This window comes from Choloepus didactylus, chromosome 9 (assembly GCF_015220235.1).
Source record: "Choloepus didactylus isolate mChoDid1 chromosome 9, mChoDid1.pri, whole genome shotgun sequence".
Lineage (NCBI taxonomy): Eukaryota > Metazoa > Chordata > Mammalia > Pilosa > Megalonychidae > Choloepus > Choloepus didactylus.
Genome location: NC_051315.1, coordinates 63,649,270 through 63,662,032, shown reverse-complemented (window position 1 = coordinate 63,662,032; position 12,763 = coordinate 63,649,270). Strand labels below are relative to the sequence as shown.

The 12,763-nt window shown below is 34.7% G+C and overlaps 1 protein-coding gene across 1 annotated transcript in view; it reads left to right on the top strand.

The window, feature by feature from the left end:
* The window catches only part of OLA1 (Obg like ATPase 1), a 225,667-nt gene that overhangs the window by 14,918 nt on the left and 197,986 nt on the right, over nucleotides 1-12,763 (top strand). Inside the window, 1 exon segment of the mRNA XM_037849184.1 lies at nucleotides 7,499-7,642. Within this exon segment, the coding sequence (XP_037705112.1) occupies nucleotides 7,499-7,642 (144 nt within the window).

Here is a 12,763-nt window from a genome sequence, read left to right as displayed (position 1 = left end):
CTCTTTTTTTTTCTATTTTTTTTTTTAATTGTGGAAACATACATACAACATAAACCTTCCCATCCCAGTTACTCCTAAGCCTGAGATTAATCACATTCACAAACTTGCAGTACCCTCACCATCATCTATTGCTTGAACCCTAAACAGAAATTGTGCCCATCATTCATAATCTTCCTATTGCTCCTACCCCATGCCCCTGGCAAACTACTCTACTGTCTGTCTCTATGAGCTTGCTTGCATATTCTCTTGTATTTTCTTTATGGTTACCATGGGACTTAAATTTAACATCCTAAACCTAAAATAATCTCATTTGGTTTGATACCAACTTAACTTCAATAGCTTTTACAGACTATGTTCCCTGCTTTTCTGTAGTTCTTGTCACAAATTACATATTTGTATGAGTCCAAAACTATGGATTTATCATTATATTCTATGCATTTGCCTTTTAGATCCTGTAGGAAGTAAAAAGTGAAGTTTGAAACCAAAATACAGTAGTAATAGTTGCCTCATCAAATTGTTGCTAGCATCTCTTTGTCCAGAATTCAGTCATGAGAATTTAGTTGCAAGAATGTTATGTTAACAATTCTATTGCCATGGAATAAGGGAAAAATGGATATTGGGGGACAATTAGTACACTCTCCTTCAAACACTCGGGATGCCCAAGGGAGTAATTGTCTTGCTTAGCTGATGCATCTGGAAATGTGCTTTGGTTTTCCACACAACTTACCAGAGTTCTCCCAGTTTACCAAATACCAGTCACAGCGTCTTTAAATGATATTTACTATTGCTGAAGGAAAGGTTGTAGGAGATGTTAAATTGCAAGATAATTATGATCACTCTGTGTAGCAAACCACTCCAAAAGTTCATGGTTTAAAACAACAATTTATTTCTCATGTTTCTGTAGGTTAGCTAGGTGGGTCTTCAGATCTCACCTGGCTCATGTGGCTGCATTCAGCTGGTGGCTAGTGAGGACTGGAAGGTTCAAGATGGCCACACCCACAAGTCTGGGACCTTTTCAGGGATGGCTGAAAGTCTGTGGGCACATCTGTTCTCCTTTATATAGTCTCTTTTTCTTTCTGTCCGTGTGGTCTCCAGCCCAAGCTTCTTTACACCATGGTGACTGGCTCTCAAAAAAGTAGAAGTGTGGAGGTGGCACAGTTTCACTGCTTCCTTATTCCTTTTGTCAAAGCGAATCATGATACCAGCCTAGAGACAAGCAGGGAGGGAAAATAGAATCTACCTTTTGATGGGAAGCATGGCAAAGAATGTATGGCCATCTTTAATCCATGACAGTCAGTAGTGCCTTCAGTGCATTCCATAAGTTTGGTATGTTGTGGCTTTGTTTTTGTTTGTCTCTAAGTATTTCCCAATTTCCCTTTTAATTTCTTTTTTAACCTATTGGTTATTGAGTATGTTGTTTAATTTCCACATATTTGTAAATTTTCCAGTTTTCCTTCTTTACTGATTTCTAGCTTTATTCTATTGTGGTCAGGGAGATTACTTTTTATGATTTCAATATTTTATAATTATGGATATTTCTCTTGTGCCCTAATATATCGTATAGCCTAGAGAATGATTTGTCTGTACTCGAAAAGAATGTGTATTCCACCATTGGTTGGCGAAGTGTTCTATATATGTTGGTTACATCTAGTTGGTTTATAGTGTTGCTTAGATCCTCTATTTCCTTATTATCTTATGTTTTGATTTTCTATCCAGTGTTGGAAGTGGTGTATTGAAATCTCCAATTATTATTGTAGAACTGTATTTCTTCCTTCATTTCTGTCAGTGATTGCTGTATATCTTTTGGCACTCTGCTGTTAGGTGCATATATATGTTTATAATTGTTAATTTTTCTGATTGAATTGATCCTTTTATTGACATATAATGTCTTCCTTTGTCCCTTGTAACAGTTTTTGACTTAAAAGCTATTTTGTCTGATATTAATATAGCCACCCTCTCTCTCTTTTGATTACTATTTTCATGAAATATGTTTTTTCCATGCTTTGACTTTCAGCCTATTTGTATCTATGAGTCTAAGATGGGTCTCTTGTGTATAGTTGGTTCATGTTTCTTTATCTATTCTGCCAATCTCTGCCTTTTAATTGAGGGGTTTATTCCATTTACATGTGGGAATATTTCTGATAAGGAAAGATTTCCTTCTACCATTTTGCTAATTGTTTTTTTAAGTCTTATACCTTTTTTCTTCCTCCTTTTCCACATTACCACTTTCCTTTTTGTTTAGATGATCTTTTATAATGAGCTTTTCTGAATCACTTACCTTTCCTTTTGTTTAGATTTTTACAGATATTTTATGGTTACCATGGGGGTTACATTTAGCATACTAAATCTATTAAAATTCATTTTGTGTTGATTTGGTACTCAGTACCTATATCCCTCTATCCCTCCCTTTTATTTTATTCACTTCACAAATTACATCTTTATGTGTTGTGTGCCTAATAACAAAGATTTATGCTTGTTTTTTATGTATTTGAATTTTCAGCTGTATGAGAAGTAAAAGCATTACAAATGAAAAAATGAAGTAATACCAGCTTATGTATTTACCCATATGGTTACTTTTACTGGAGATCTTTCTTCATCCAGCATTGAGAGATACTATCTAGCATCCTTTCCTTTTGACACAGAGGACCCTATTTAGCATTTTTTGTAAGGCAGGTCTAAGTGGTAATGAACTCCCTCAGTTTTTGTTTGTCTGGATATGTCTGGACAATGTCGGATGCATTATTCTTGAGTAACAGTTTTTTTTTTTTTTCTTTCAGCTCTTTAAATATGTCTGTGAGAGAGAAAAAGAAAGAGTGTATGTGTATGTATGTGTATGTGTGTGTATGTGGAGTACTCGTTTCACATAAAGCCCTAGGGTTTTAACATTTCAGACTTAGGCCACAATTTTCAATTTCTTTGCTTTTATAAGGCCTTTCTTTAATAAATTTGAATAGATCAGAATGTCCTTAACTTGCCACTGAAGCTTATAGTAATAATCCTTAGAAATTTTTCTTTTTTCTTCCTTCACTTCCTTCACAAAGCTAGTGGAAGGTACAGATAACTTGAGTTTTTTGAGATTTAAAATACATGTGTAAGATGAGAAAATCTGAAAATGGAGATATATTTCCTAAATTTTGTTTGACAGTTGTAAGAACTTCTTCAGACTAAGATAGAATGAGACTTTCTTTTGCTGTATTTTACCATATGATACATTTTATGGAATTTCTTTTCTTTATTATAAAATTATTTTTGTTCAGGTAGGCAGTAAAAAATTATGTACTTAATCATAGCCATAAATTTGAAAAAAACTCCCTGCACTCCTTATGGCCTTTTTGGTATTGCAGTTAATAAGACTTTGATAATAGCAATGAGCAGTTTCTCAACTATGGTGTATAGTAGTGTAATAACACTTTATTTTGTTCCCCATAATGTTAGACGAAAATGTTCCGTAAATGTTAGAATATATGAATATGTTTAAGTTTTAACTACTGCTATTGCAATATTATTTTGTGATTGTTTCATTATAGGTATATATTATTTTAGTTAAATTTTAGGTAAATAAGGACTCTTGGACTGTTGTGGCAGCCTATCACTTTTTATTTATTTATTTGTGTGTGTGTGTGGAGAGGAAAAAGGTATGGAGAGTGGACCAATCCATATCACCATTTACTTCAGCAGACTTTTAATATTTTCCCTCTTAGAGGAAATATCCTAAGGGGAAAACTGTTCGTGTGCTTGAGGTTCTCCATATTTCCTCCAAATGCTCTGCTGGTTTCTCTGTCTTCCAACAGCAGCCTTCTCTGTGTGTAAAGCCTGGATTCTCAACTCTTTGCTCAGAATGGGCAAAAAGTCAGATCGCTTTTTTGAAGTTTTTTTTCCCCCCATTTCCAGAGTCCTAGCCTTTCCACTTGTGTGGTCTCAGCAGCTCTCTGGTGTCTTTAAACAGATGATTTCTGTATTCTGCATTTTATACGGCTCTTCCAGTTCCCGATTGGAGCTCTGGTTTGCTGTTAGCTTCTGCATGTTACCCAGAAGCAGAAACTCTGCTTTGTTTAAGTTGGCTCCCACCCTGTCCAATTTGTTGAAGAAATCTGGTTGTTTGCCTTATAAAATTTTCCAGAGTCTGGGTTTGTTGATTGTCCCTGTGGTGCTATTTAATATGTTCTTCTGTTCTCCATATTTCCTGTAAACTAGTAGTAATGTCTAAAGACTTGATCAGATTATGATTTAATTTTTCTGTAAAGAATACTTGAGAGATGGTGTATATACTTCTGTCAGGATGTACAATGTTTTTTTCTCTTTGCGTGATATTGTCATTGTTAATCATTACCCAGATCCATTAATTCACTAATGTTTACAAAATGGTGATATTCTAATTCTTTTATTTGTTCCTCATTTGCTGGAATATGTGTGTAAAATAATCTCTTCATCAACTCATTGGTTACTCTGAAAGTACAGCTTGTGTAGGAAAGATGTTACCAGTTTTCAAAGGAATAAATCACCTAATATCTTTAAATGGTGGCCTGTGAGGCTTTTGGTTTTGTTTTGTTGAGAATTATTAAGAACTCATAAATATAAAGTTACTTGATTTGTTTCAATGGTAGCTGTTATTATTATAATATTCATACTGGTCCTTCTTTGGCCAGTGGGCCTATGCAAGTTGGCTCCATAGCGCTTTCAACAGGACTCTATAATAGTTGTTTGACATGACCACAGACATAGGGGACTGGTGGTTTGATGGGTTGAGCCCTCTACCATAGGTTTTACCCTTGGGAAGACGGTTGCTGTAAAGGAGAGGCTAGGCCTCCCTACATTTGTGCCTAAGAGCCTCCTCCCGAATGCCTCTTTGTTGCTCAGATGTGGCCCTCTCTCTGTAGCTAAGCCAACTTGGCAGGGGAAATCACTGCCCTCCCCCCTACGTGGGATCAGACACCCAGGGGAGTGAATCTCCCTGGCAACATGGAATATGACTCCCGGGGAGGAATGTAGACCCGGCATCGTGGGACGGAGAACATCTTCTTGACCAAAAGGAGGGTGTGAAAGGAAATGAAATAAGCTTGAGTGGCAGAGAGATTCCAAAAGGAGCCGAGAGGTCACTCTGGTGGGCACTCTTACGCACAATTTAGACAACCCTTTTTAGGTTCTAAAGAATTGGGGTAGCTGGTGGTGGATACCTGAAACTATCAAACTACGACCCAGAACCCATGAATCTCGAAGACAATTGTATAAAAATGTAGCTTATGAGGGGTGACAAGGGGATTGGGAAAGCCATAAGGACCACACTCCACTTTGTCTAGTTTATGGATGGATGAGTAGAAAAATAGGGGAAGGAAACAAACAAACAGACAAAGGTACCCAGTGTTCTTTTTTACTTTAATTGTTTTCATTTCAGTTATTATTCTTGTTATTTTTGTGTGTGTGCTAATGAAAGTGTCAGGGATTGATTTTGGTGATGAATGTACAACTATGTAACGGTGCTGTGAACAATCAAATGTACGATTTGTTTTGTATGACTGCGTGGTATGTGAATATATCTCAATAAAATGAAGATTAAAAAAAAAAATAGTTGTTTGAGACTCTTGTATATTTCTTGTCCCAGACCTGGAATTAGCCATTTTTCCAAGAAATCTTAGTTATTTTGATTGGCTATGGTATTTAAAGATCATAGTCTGAATGTGAATCCTTTTTTAAAAAAATTATCTGCCTCACGTATATAAAATTATGTAAACTACATAAATGTAAAAAATACAAATTGTATTAAGCTTTGGAGTCTTTTTGGAAGTAGATGGACTGATCCTTATAGACATACAGATTATTTTAATGAATTAAGTACTGGGACATTTATCTTAACAGGATTGAAATTAAAAGCCAGCTCTATAGAAAGCAGTGATTTCCTCTTAATCCTTCCTGGAGTTCTAGGATTGTTAGCAGGCTCTCACGAGTTGTGAGTATAAATTCTCCAATAGTCAGTGTTATTCCATGGGTTGTTAGCTGAATCTGAGTCTATCCCTGTGGCTCCAAAACCTGTCTTTACATGTGCATCACCTGAAATATTTTAAAAATACTGCGGCTCATACCAGTAGGTCTGGAAAGGGGCCTTGTAATGCATACCTTTGCATCCTCAACTGATTCTGTTATATGCAGGCATTTGAAAGCTAATGAGTTGACTAATGGTGCTCTGAGTAACCAGTGATGATTTATGTGGCTACATTTGTGGCTACATTTCTACTTCAGTCTGAAGTGTTTAGTCTGAATATTATGTAAGAGCAATACTTAAAGACTTGTAGGCAGGTACAAGTCAAATATCTTATTCATCATTCTTTTATAGGGCTCTCACAGTTTAAAAAAGGGATTGGTTCTTTGGTTTAAAAGTTTTATCAAATTAGCTAACTGTAGTATTAATTTCTCCTGATGATATAAGCTACTTAGATCTCATCTTAATAGACATTTTTATCTTACAAAATGTTAGGAAAAGAGAGAAAATGATCCTTCATAATTTCACCATCCTAACACAACCGTTATACTTTTTGAGTGTTCTTTGTTTTCAAATTTGGTCCGTATACAAACATTTTTACATAATCATGTTAGCAAGTATGAGTTAGCAAGCACCAATCTCACAATTCCCACATGATTCTTAGCTACTTCTTTGGTTCCTCCAGTTAAGAAAAAGATTATATAATAGTAAATCTATGAGTGCTACAACCCTATTTCTGGAGTAAGGAAAGTCATTATAGAGAATTCTTTACTTCTGTATTAGTAATGGAATTGAAAATTCCTTTAATAATCCTATTTTGTTTTGGGGTTTGCGCTATGATTTTTAGCACTAATTATCATATTTTAAAAAATGTAACTGGAGTTAATATGAGTTGGCATTATCTTAGTACATATCACCTGATAAAAATCAGATAGTTAGAAAATTAGTGACCAGTTTATTATTGTTATTAGATTATTTTTCTTGGTTTAAGTCATACCTTGAAAAAAATTCACATTTTGAGCAATTCTAAACTTACCAGTAATCCTTATGTACTATTAGAAGGGAGTCTGAGCTCCAGCCTCCCATTTCCTATGAGACAAGGTCTGTTCCCCTAATTCAGAGTGCTTGGAAAGTGATTGACCTAAATGGAAAACACACCTTCCTACATTTATGTAGAGAAGATTATGTTAGATGTAGTGAAGTAATACTGATACTATCAGGTACATTATGAATAAAATAGACTTTGTGAGATGAAGTGAGAGTCAGGCTATCATTTATAATAAAGATTCTTTAGGAAAAAGCTTTTCAAGTTCCAAATAAACTGAGATAACCTAATAATGTAATTATAAATCATGAGCTGCATTGTAAATTTCATTCATTTCTGTTAGTAAATTCTTTCTTTTTTCCTTCCCAGATTGGTTTTATATTCCACCTGGATATAATTTGAGCATTGTAACTGGAGTGAGATAAGTTTTTCTCAGTGTTTACCAAGCAATTTATTGAAGTTATTTTTATTCCTTTTAGGAAATCCACTTTCTTCAATGTGTTGACCAATAGTCAGGCTTCAGCAGAAAACTTCCCTTTCTGCACTATTGATCCTAATGAGAGCAGAGTACCTGTGCCAGATGAAAGGTTTGACTTTCTTTGCCAATACCACAAACCAGCAAGGTAAGAAAATATTTATGCCATTGATTTTTTAGTGGCCCTGTATAGACTGAGTAAATGAATGTGATATGTTTAAAATCACAAGGTTTTTCTTTCAAAATTAATATGGCATTATTGTGATTTATAAAAGTAGCTCATGTAGGATGCTCCATGTAGAACTTGGAGAAAAGTGAGCAAGGATACATCTGGCTGTTAACATTGCAGTTATTTTTTTGTGGGAAGTGTGAAATAGAGGGAGTGATTATTATATGATCCCATTTTGTAAAATTATGTGTGTATGCATAGGAAAGGGTATGAAATGGAGATGACAAACGATTTGATGGTTATCTCTGATAAGTGGAAGTTTTAGATAATTTTTACTTTATTTCTTATATTTATCTTTAAATTTTTTCAACAAGCAAGTATTATATTTTTAATTAGAAAAAATAAGTAAAACTCTTTTATTAGGGAAAAAAATAAGATAATACAGGTTCATTGTAGGAAGTTCAGATAAAAGGGAAATGTGTATACTGAGAAGTGGAAATCACCTATAATTCGTCTATTGAATTTAATTTGATTTTAGTTTTTCAGTATTTTTGAATGTGCTGATAAATCCCAAATTTATGTCCCCAGCCCTGAACTCTACTGAACTCTAGATTTCTATCTAATTTCTTTTTTGACATTGACTTTAAATGTCTGAATACGCTTGACATGTCTGAAACGGACCTTGTGATTTCACAGTCCTATGCTAAATTTGTCTTTTTTCAGACTTTCTTAACTCAGTAAATGGTACTGTTTCCCCAGCTGTACAGTCAAAGCCCAATATTTATCCTTGATTCCTTCCATTCTCCTACTACTACTTCTGGTCTATCAGCATTCTCATGAGTTTAAATATAGTGAATTCATTCACTTCTTTCCCATTTTCATCTACTAGGTTTAGCACCTTTTTTTTTTAACTTTTAATTTTGAAACATGTTCAAACTTACAGGCCAGTTTCAAAAATAATTCAAACCTCATATAGAGAACTCTAACATACCCTACACCCCACCCCAGCTCTGATTCCCAGATCCACCAATTTTAACTGTTTGCCTCATTTGCCACATCATTCTATTTATTCTGTCTGTTTACTGATTTTCTGAACACTTGAGTGTAGATTGTATGCATCATGCTCCTTGAACTCTTAATACTGCCATATACATTTCTTAAGGACAAGGATATTCACTTATGTAACCACCTTAAATATAGTTATCAAGAGCAAGAAATTTAACATTGATACAAAGCTTACAGTCTATATTAAATTTTTTCATATGTGCCAATAATGTCCCTTAGAATTTTTTCTCCCTTGCTGGATATCCCATCCAGGATCATGTATTGCATTTAATCTTCATTGTCTCTTTAGTTGCTCTTATATTTTTTCTACTTTTTCTTTTAATTGTGGGAATATATATACAGTATAAACTTTCCTATCTCAACCATTCCCAAGCATACCATTCAGTGGGATTAACCACATTCATGATTTTGCAGTAGTCTCGCCACCATCCATTATTATAACTTTCCCTTCAGCCTAAACAGAAACACTACACCCATACTGCAGTAACTTCCTATTGCCCCTGCCCCTCACCCCTGTTAACCTGTACTCTACTTTCTGTCTCTGTGAGTTTGCATATTGTCTGATATTTTGTTTGTGGTTACTATGGGACTTAAATTTAACATCCTAAATATTTAATAATCTTGTTTGTTTTGATACCAGCTTGCTTCAATAGTACATATATAAACTATGTTCCTAATTCCCTCCATCCCCCACCTTTATGTAGTTCTTGTCTCAAATTACGTTTATACTTATGACTCAAACCACTGATTTATGTATTTGTCTTTTAGATTCTGTAGGAAGTTAAAAGTGGAGTACAAAATAAAAAATACAGTAAAACTGGTATTTATATTTACCTGTGTCTTTATCTTTACTGGAGATCTTTATCTCCTATGTGGCTTCACTCAATTGTCTAGTGTCCCTTCTTTTCAACCCACAGAACCCCTCCTTTAGCATTTCTTATAGGCCTGGTCTAGTGATGAAGTTCTCAGATTTTGTTTATCTGGGAATATCTTAATCCCTCCCTCATTTAAGAAAAAATTTTAATTTTTTATCAGAGAAGATGTGGGTTTATAGAAAAATCATTCAGAAGATACATAATTCCTATGTACCCATCCTGTTATTAACACCTTGCATTAGTGTGGTGGTACCTTTGTTACAATTGATGAAAGAATATAATTATACTACTAACTATAGCCCAAAATTTACATTAGGGTTGACTGTGTTGTACAGTCCTATGGTATTTTTTTTTAGATTTTTATTTAGTAACATATATAAGCTAAAATTTCCCCTTTTAATCACATTCAACTATGTAATTCAGTGCTGTTAATTATGTTCACAATGTTGTGCTGTCATCATCTTCCATTACCAGAACTTTTCTATCACCACAAATAGAAATTCTGTATTAATTGAGCATTAACTCCCCATTTCCTACACACACCTGGCCTCTGGTAACCTGTATTCTACTTTCTGACTCTTTGAACTTGCTTATTCTGATTGTTTCATATCAGTGTGGTTGATCAATAGTCATCCTTTTATGTTTGGCTTTTTTCACTAAATATGATATCATCAAGGTTCATCCATTTTGTCACATGTAGCTGAACTTCATTCTTTTTTATGGCTGAATAATATTTATCACATTTCATTTATCCATTCATCTATCGATGGATAGATGGTTGCCTCCATCAATGCTGCTATAAACATTGGTGTGCAAATACCTATTTGGATATACACCAACAAGTGGAATTGCCAAGTCATACGGTAATTCTATACTTCAGTTACTGAGGAGCTGCCAGACTGTCTTCTACAGTAGCCACACCATTTTACATTTCCACCAACAATGTATGAGTGTTCCTATTTCTCCATATATTCTCCAGTGCTTATGTTCCATTTTTTTATGGTAGCCATTCTAGTAGGTATGAAATGGTATTTCATTGTGGTTTTAATTGACATTTCCCTAATGGTTAATGATGTTGAACAACTTTTAATGTATGTTTTGATCATTTGTATATCTTAGTTAAGGAGCTCCCTCTATTTTGAAAGATAGTTTGCCAGATATAGAATTCTTGCTTTTTAGCACTTTAAATATATCATCCTACTTCCTTCCTGTTTCCATGGTTTCCTATTAGAAATTGGCAATCTTTTAGAGGCTCTGTTGTATGTGACATGTTGCTTCTCTCTTGTGGCTTTCAAAACTCTTGTCTTTATCTTTGGCATTCAACAGTTTAATTATAACAGGGTGTGGTGTGGGTCTCTTTGGGTTTATCATTGTGTGTCTTAGATTTGTGTATTCATGTCTTGTTAAATTTGGTAAGTTTTCAGTCATTATTTTTTTGAATATTCTCCCTGCCCCTTTCTCATTCTCTTCTTTTTCTGGAACCCTCACAGTGAGTATGTTGGTACACTTGATGGTATTCCATAGGTTCCTCGGGCTCTGTTTACTTTTCTTCATTTGTCCTTTTTCTGCTTCTCAGACTGGATTATTTCAACTGTCTTGTCTTCATGTTTGCTGATTTTTTCTTCTGCCTGCTCCAATCTGCTTTTGTACCCCTTTAGGGAATTTTAAATACGTAACTGTGGTCTTCAGCTCTGTTTGATTCCTTTCTATGATTACCATCTCTCTACTGATATTCTCTTTATGCATTTTTGGCATAATACTGAAGTGCTAATGTGTTCTTTGCAGTGCATTATATCAGAAGGCATGTGTCATATTTTGTCCCAATACTGGTGAAAAGAACATTGAGTACTTGGTTAATTTGATATTTGCTGTATTTCTCCACTGCAAAGTTAATAAGTAATTAATACATATTTTGTGGGATGATACTTTGAGACTGTGTAAATATCCTTTTCCTCATCAGATCTTCCTCAGATTGAGCATTCTTACCTCAATCACTTTTTGCTGTGATGATTTTCAAACAATGATTTTCTAATTCCATCATTATTTGTAGATTTATTAATTAGCTTTCTACTGTAGGGTAGAGCTTTTGCTTTTGGTCTTCTACCAATAATTTACTTTTTCATTTATATGCTTATATCAGTATGGACTCCTGGTTTTGTTCAAAGAATTACAATTTGTTAATAGCATTATTTATTTTCAAGGTGGCTCCTGTGTTCTTTTGACATCCCCCAATCATTCTTTGAACATTTCCTTTCTGGTGTAACATGTTTCTGGCTCTTGTATTTTTCCTGCCTCAGTCTTGGAGTTAGCCATTTCTACAAGGAGTCCTGGTTCCTTTTAATGAAGAATGTTATTTAGAAACAGATTTCTAAATGCCATCACGTTCATTGGTACTTTTATGTCTCTGTTCCTATGCCCTCTCAGTGGACAGAGCTAGGAAATGCATGTATATAGATGGTTATATAATTATATAAACACATACCCACACATACACAAATATACATTTATATTTATTTCTTTATCTCTATTAAAGACCATGAGTTCACCACCAATTCCAGTCCAAAATTACAGGGTTCATTCTAGCCTTCTCCCTTTTCCCTACTTGTCCCTCTTTCTTTAGCACTGAGAAACCTAGTTCCTGTTATCCTCAGTATATTTACTTATTTGTTCAATTCCTCTGTATTTAGCTAATCTCCTGATTCCACTGGACTGCCCCAGATTTGGTTCTCCTCGCTTGGGCCCCCAAATCGCTGGGCTGCTTTCCTGCCCTGCTGCTTTCCTCGTGCAGGCCCCAGCTGCTGTTGTACTGCCTTCTCTCCCCTTTCTGACATCTTCCTTGTATGGGCCCTGGCCACTTCCAGACTGTGTGGTCTTAGGATCTTTGCTAAAAATTTTCAGAGACATAAAAAGAACAACAAAAATAATAAACCTATTGGACTTCAAATTTGTTGAGATTGTAGGCAGTAAGTGAATTAACTTCTAAAAATTTCCCCTGCTTTTCCTTTACTAGAAACATTGATTAAATGCCCTTATATAAGTAAAAAGAGTGAATGAGAAACCATATTCATTTTTTCCATAACTTAATTTTGGCTATTTTGTGGTCAAGAAAATAAAAAAGGAGAATTACCAATAATTCATAGTATTTCTTCTTGCTACTCCC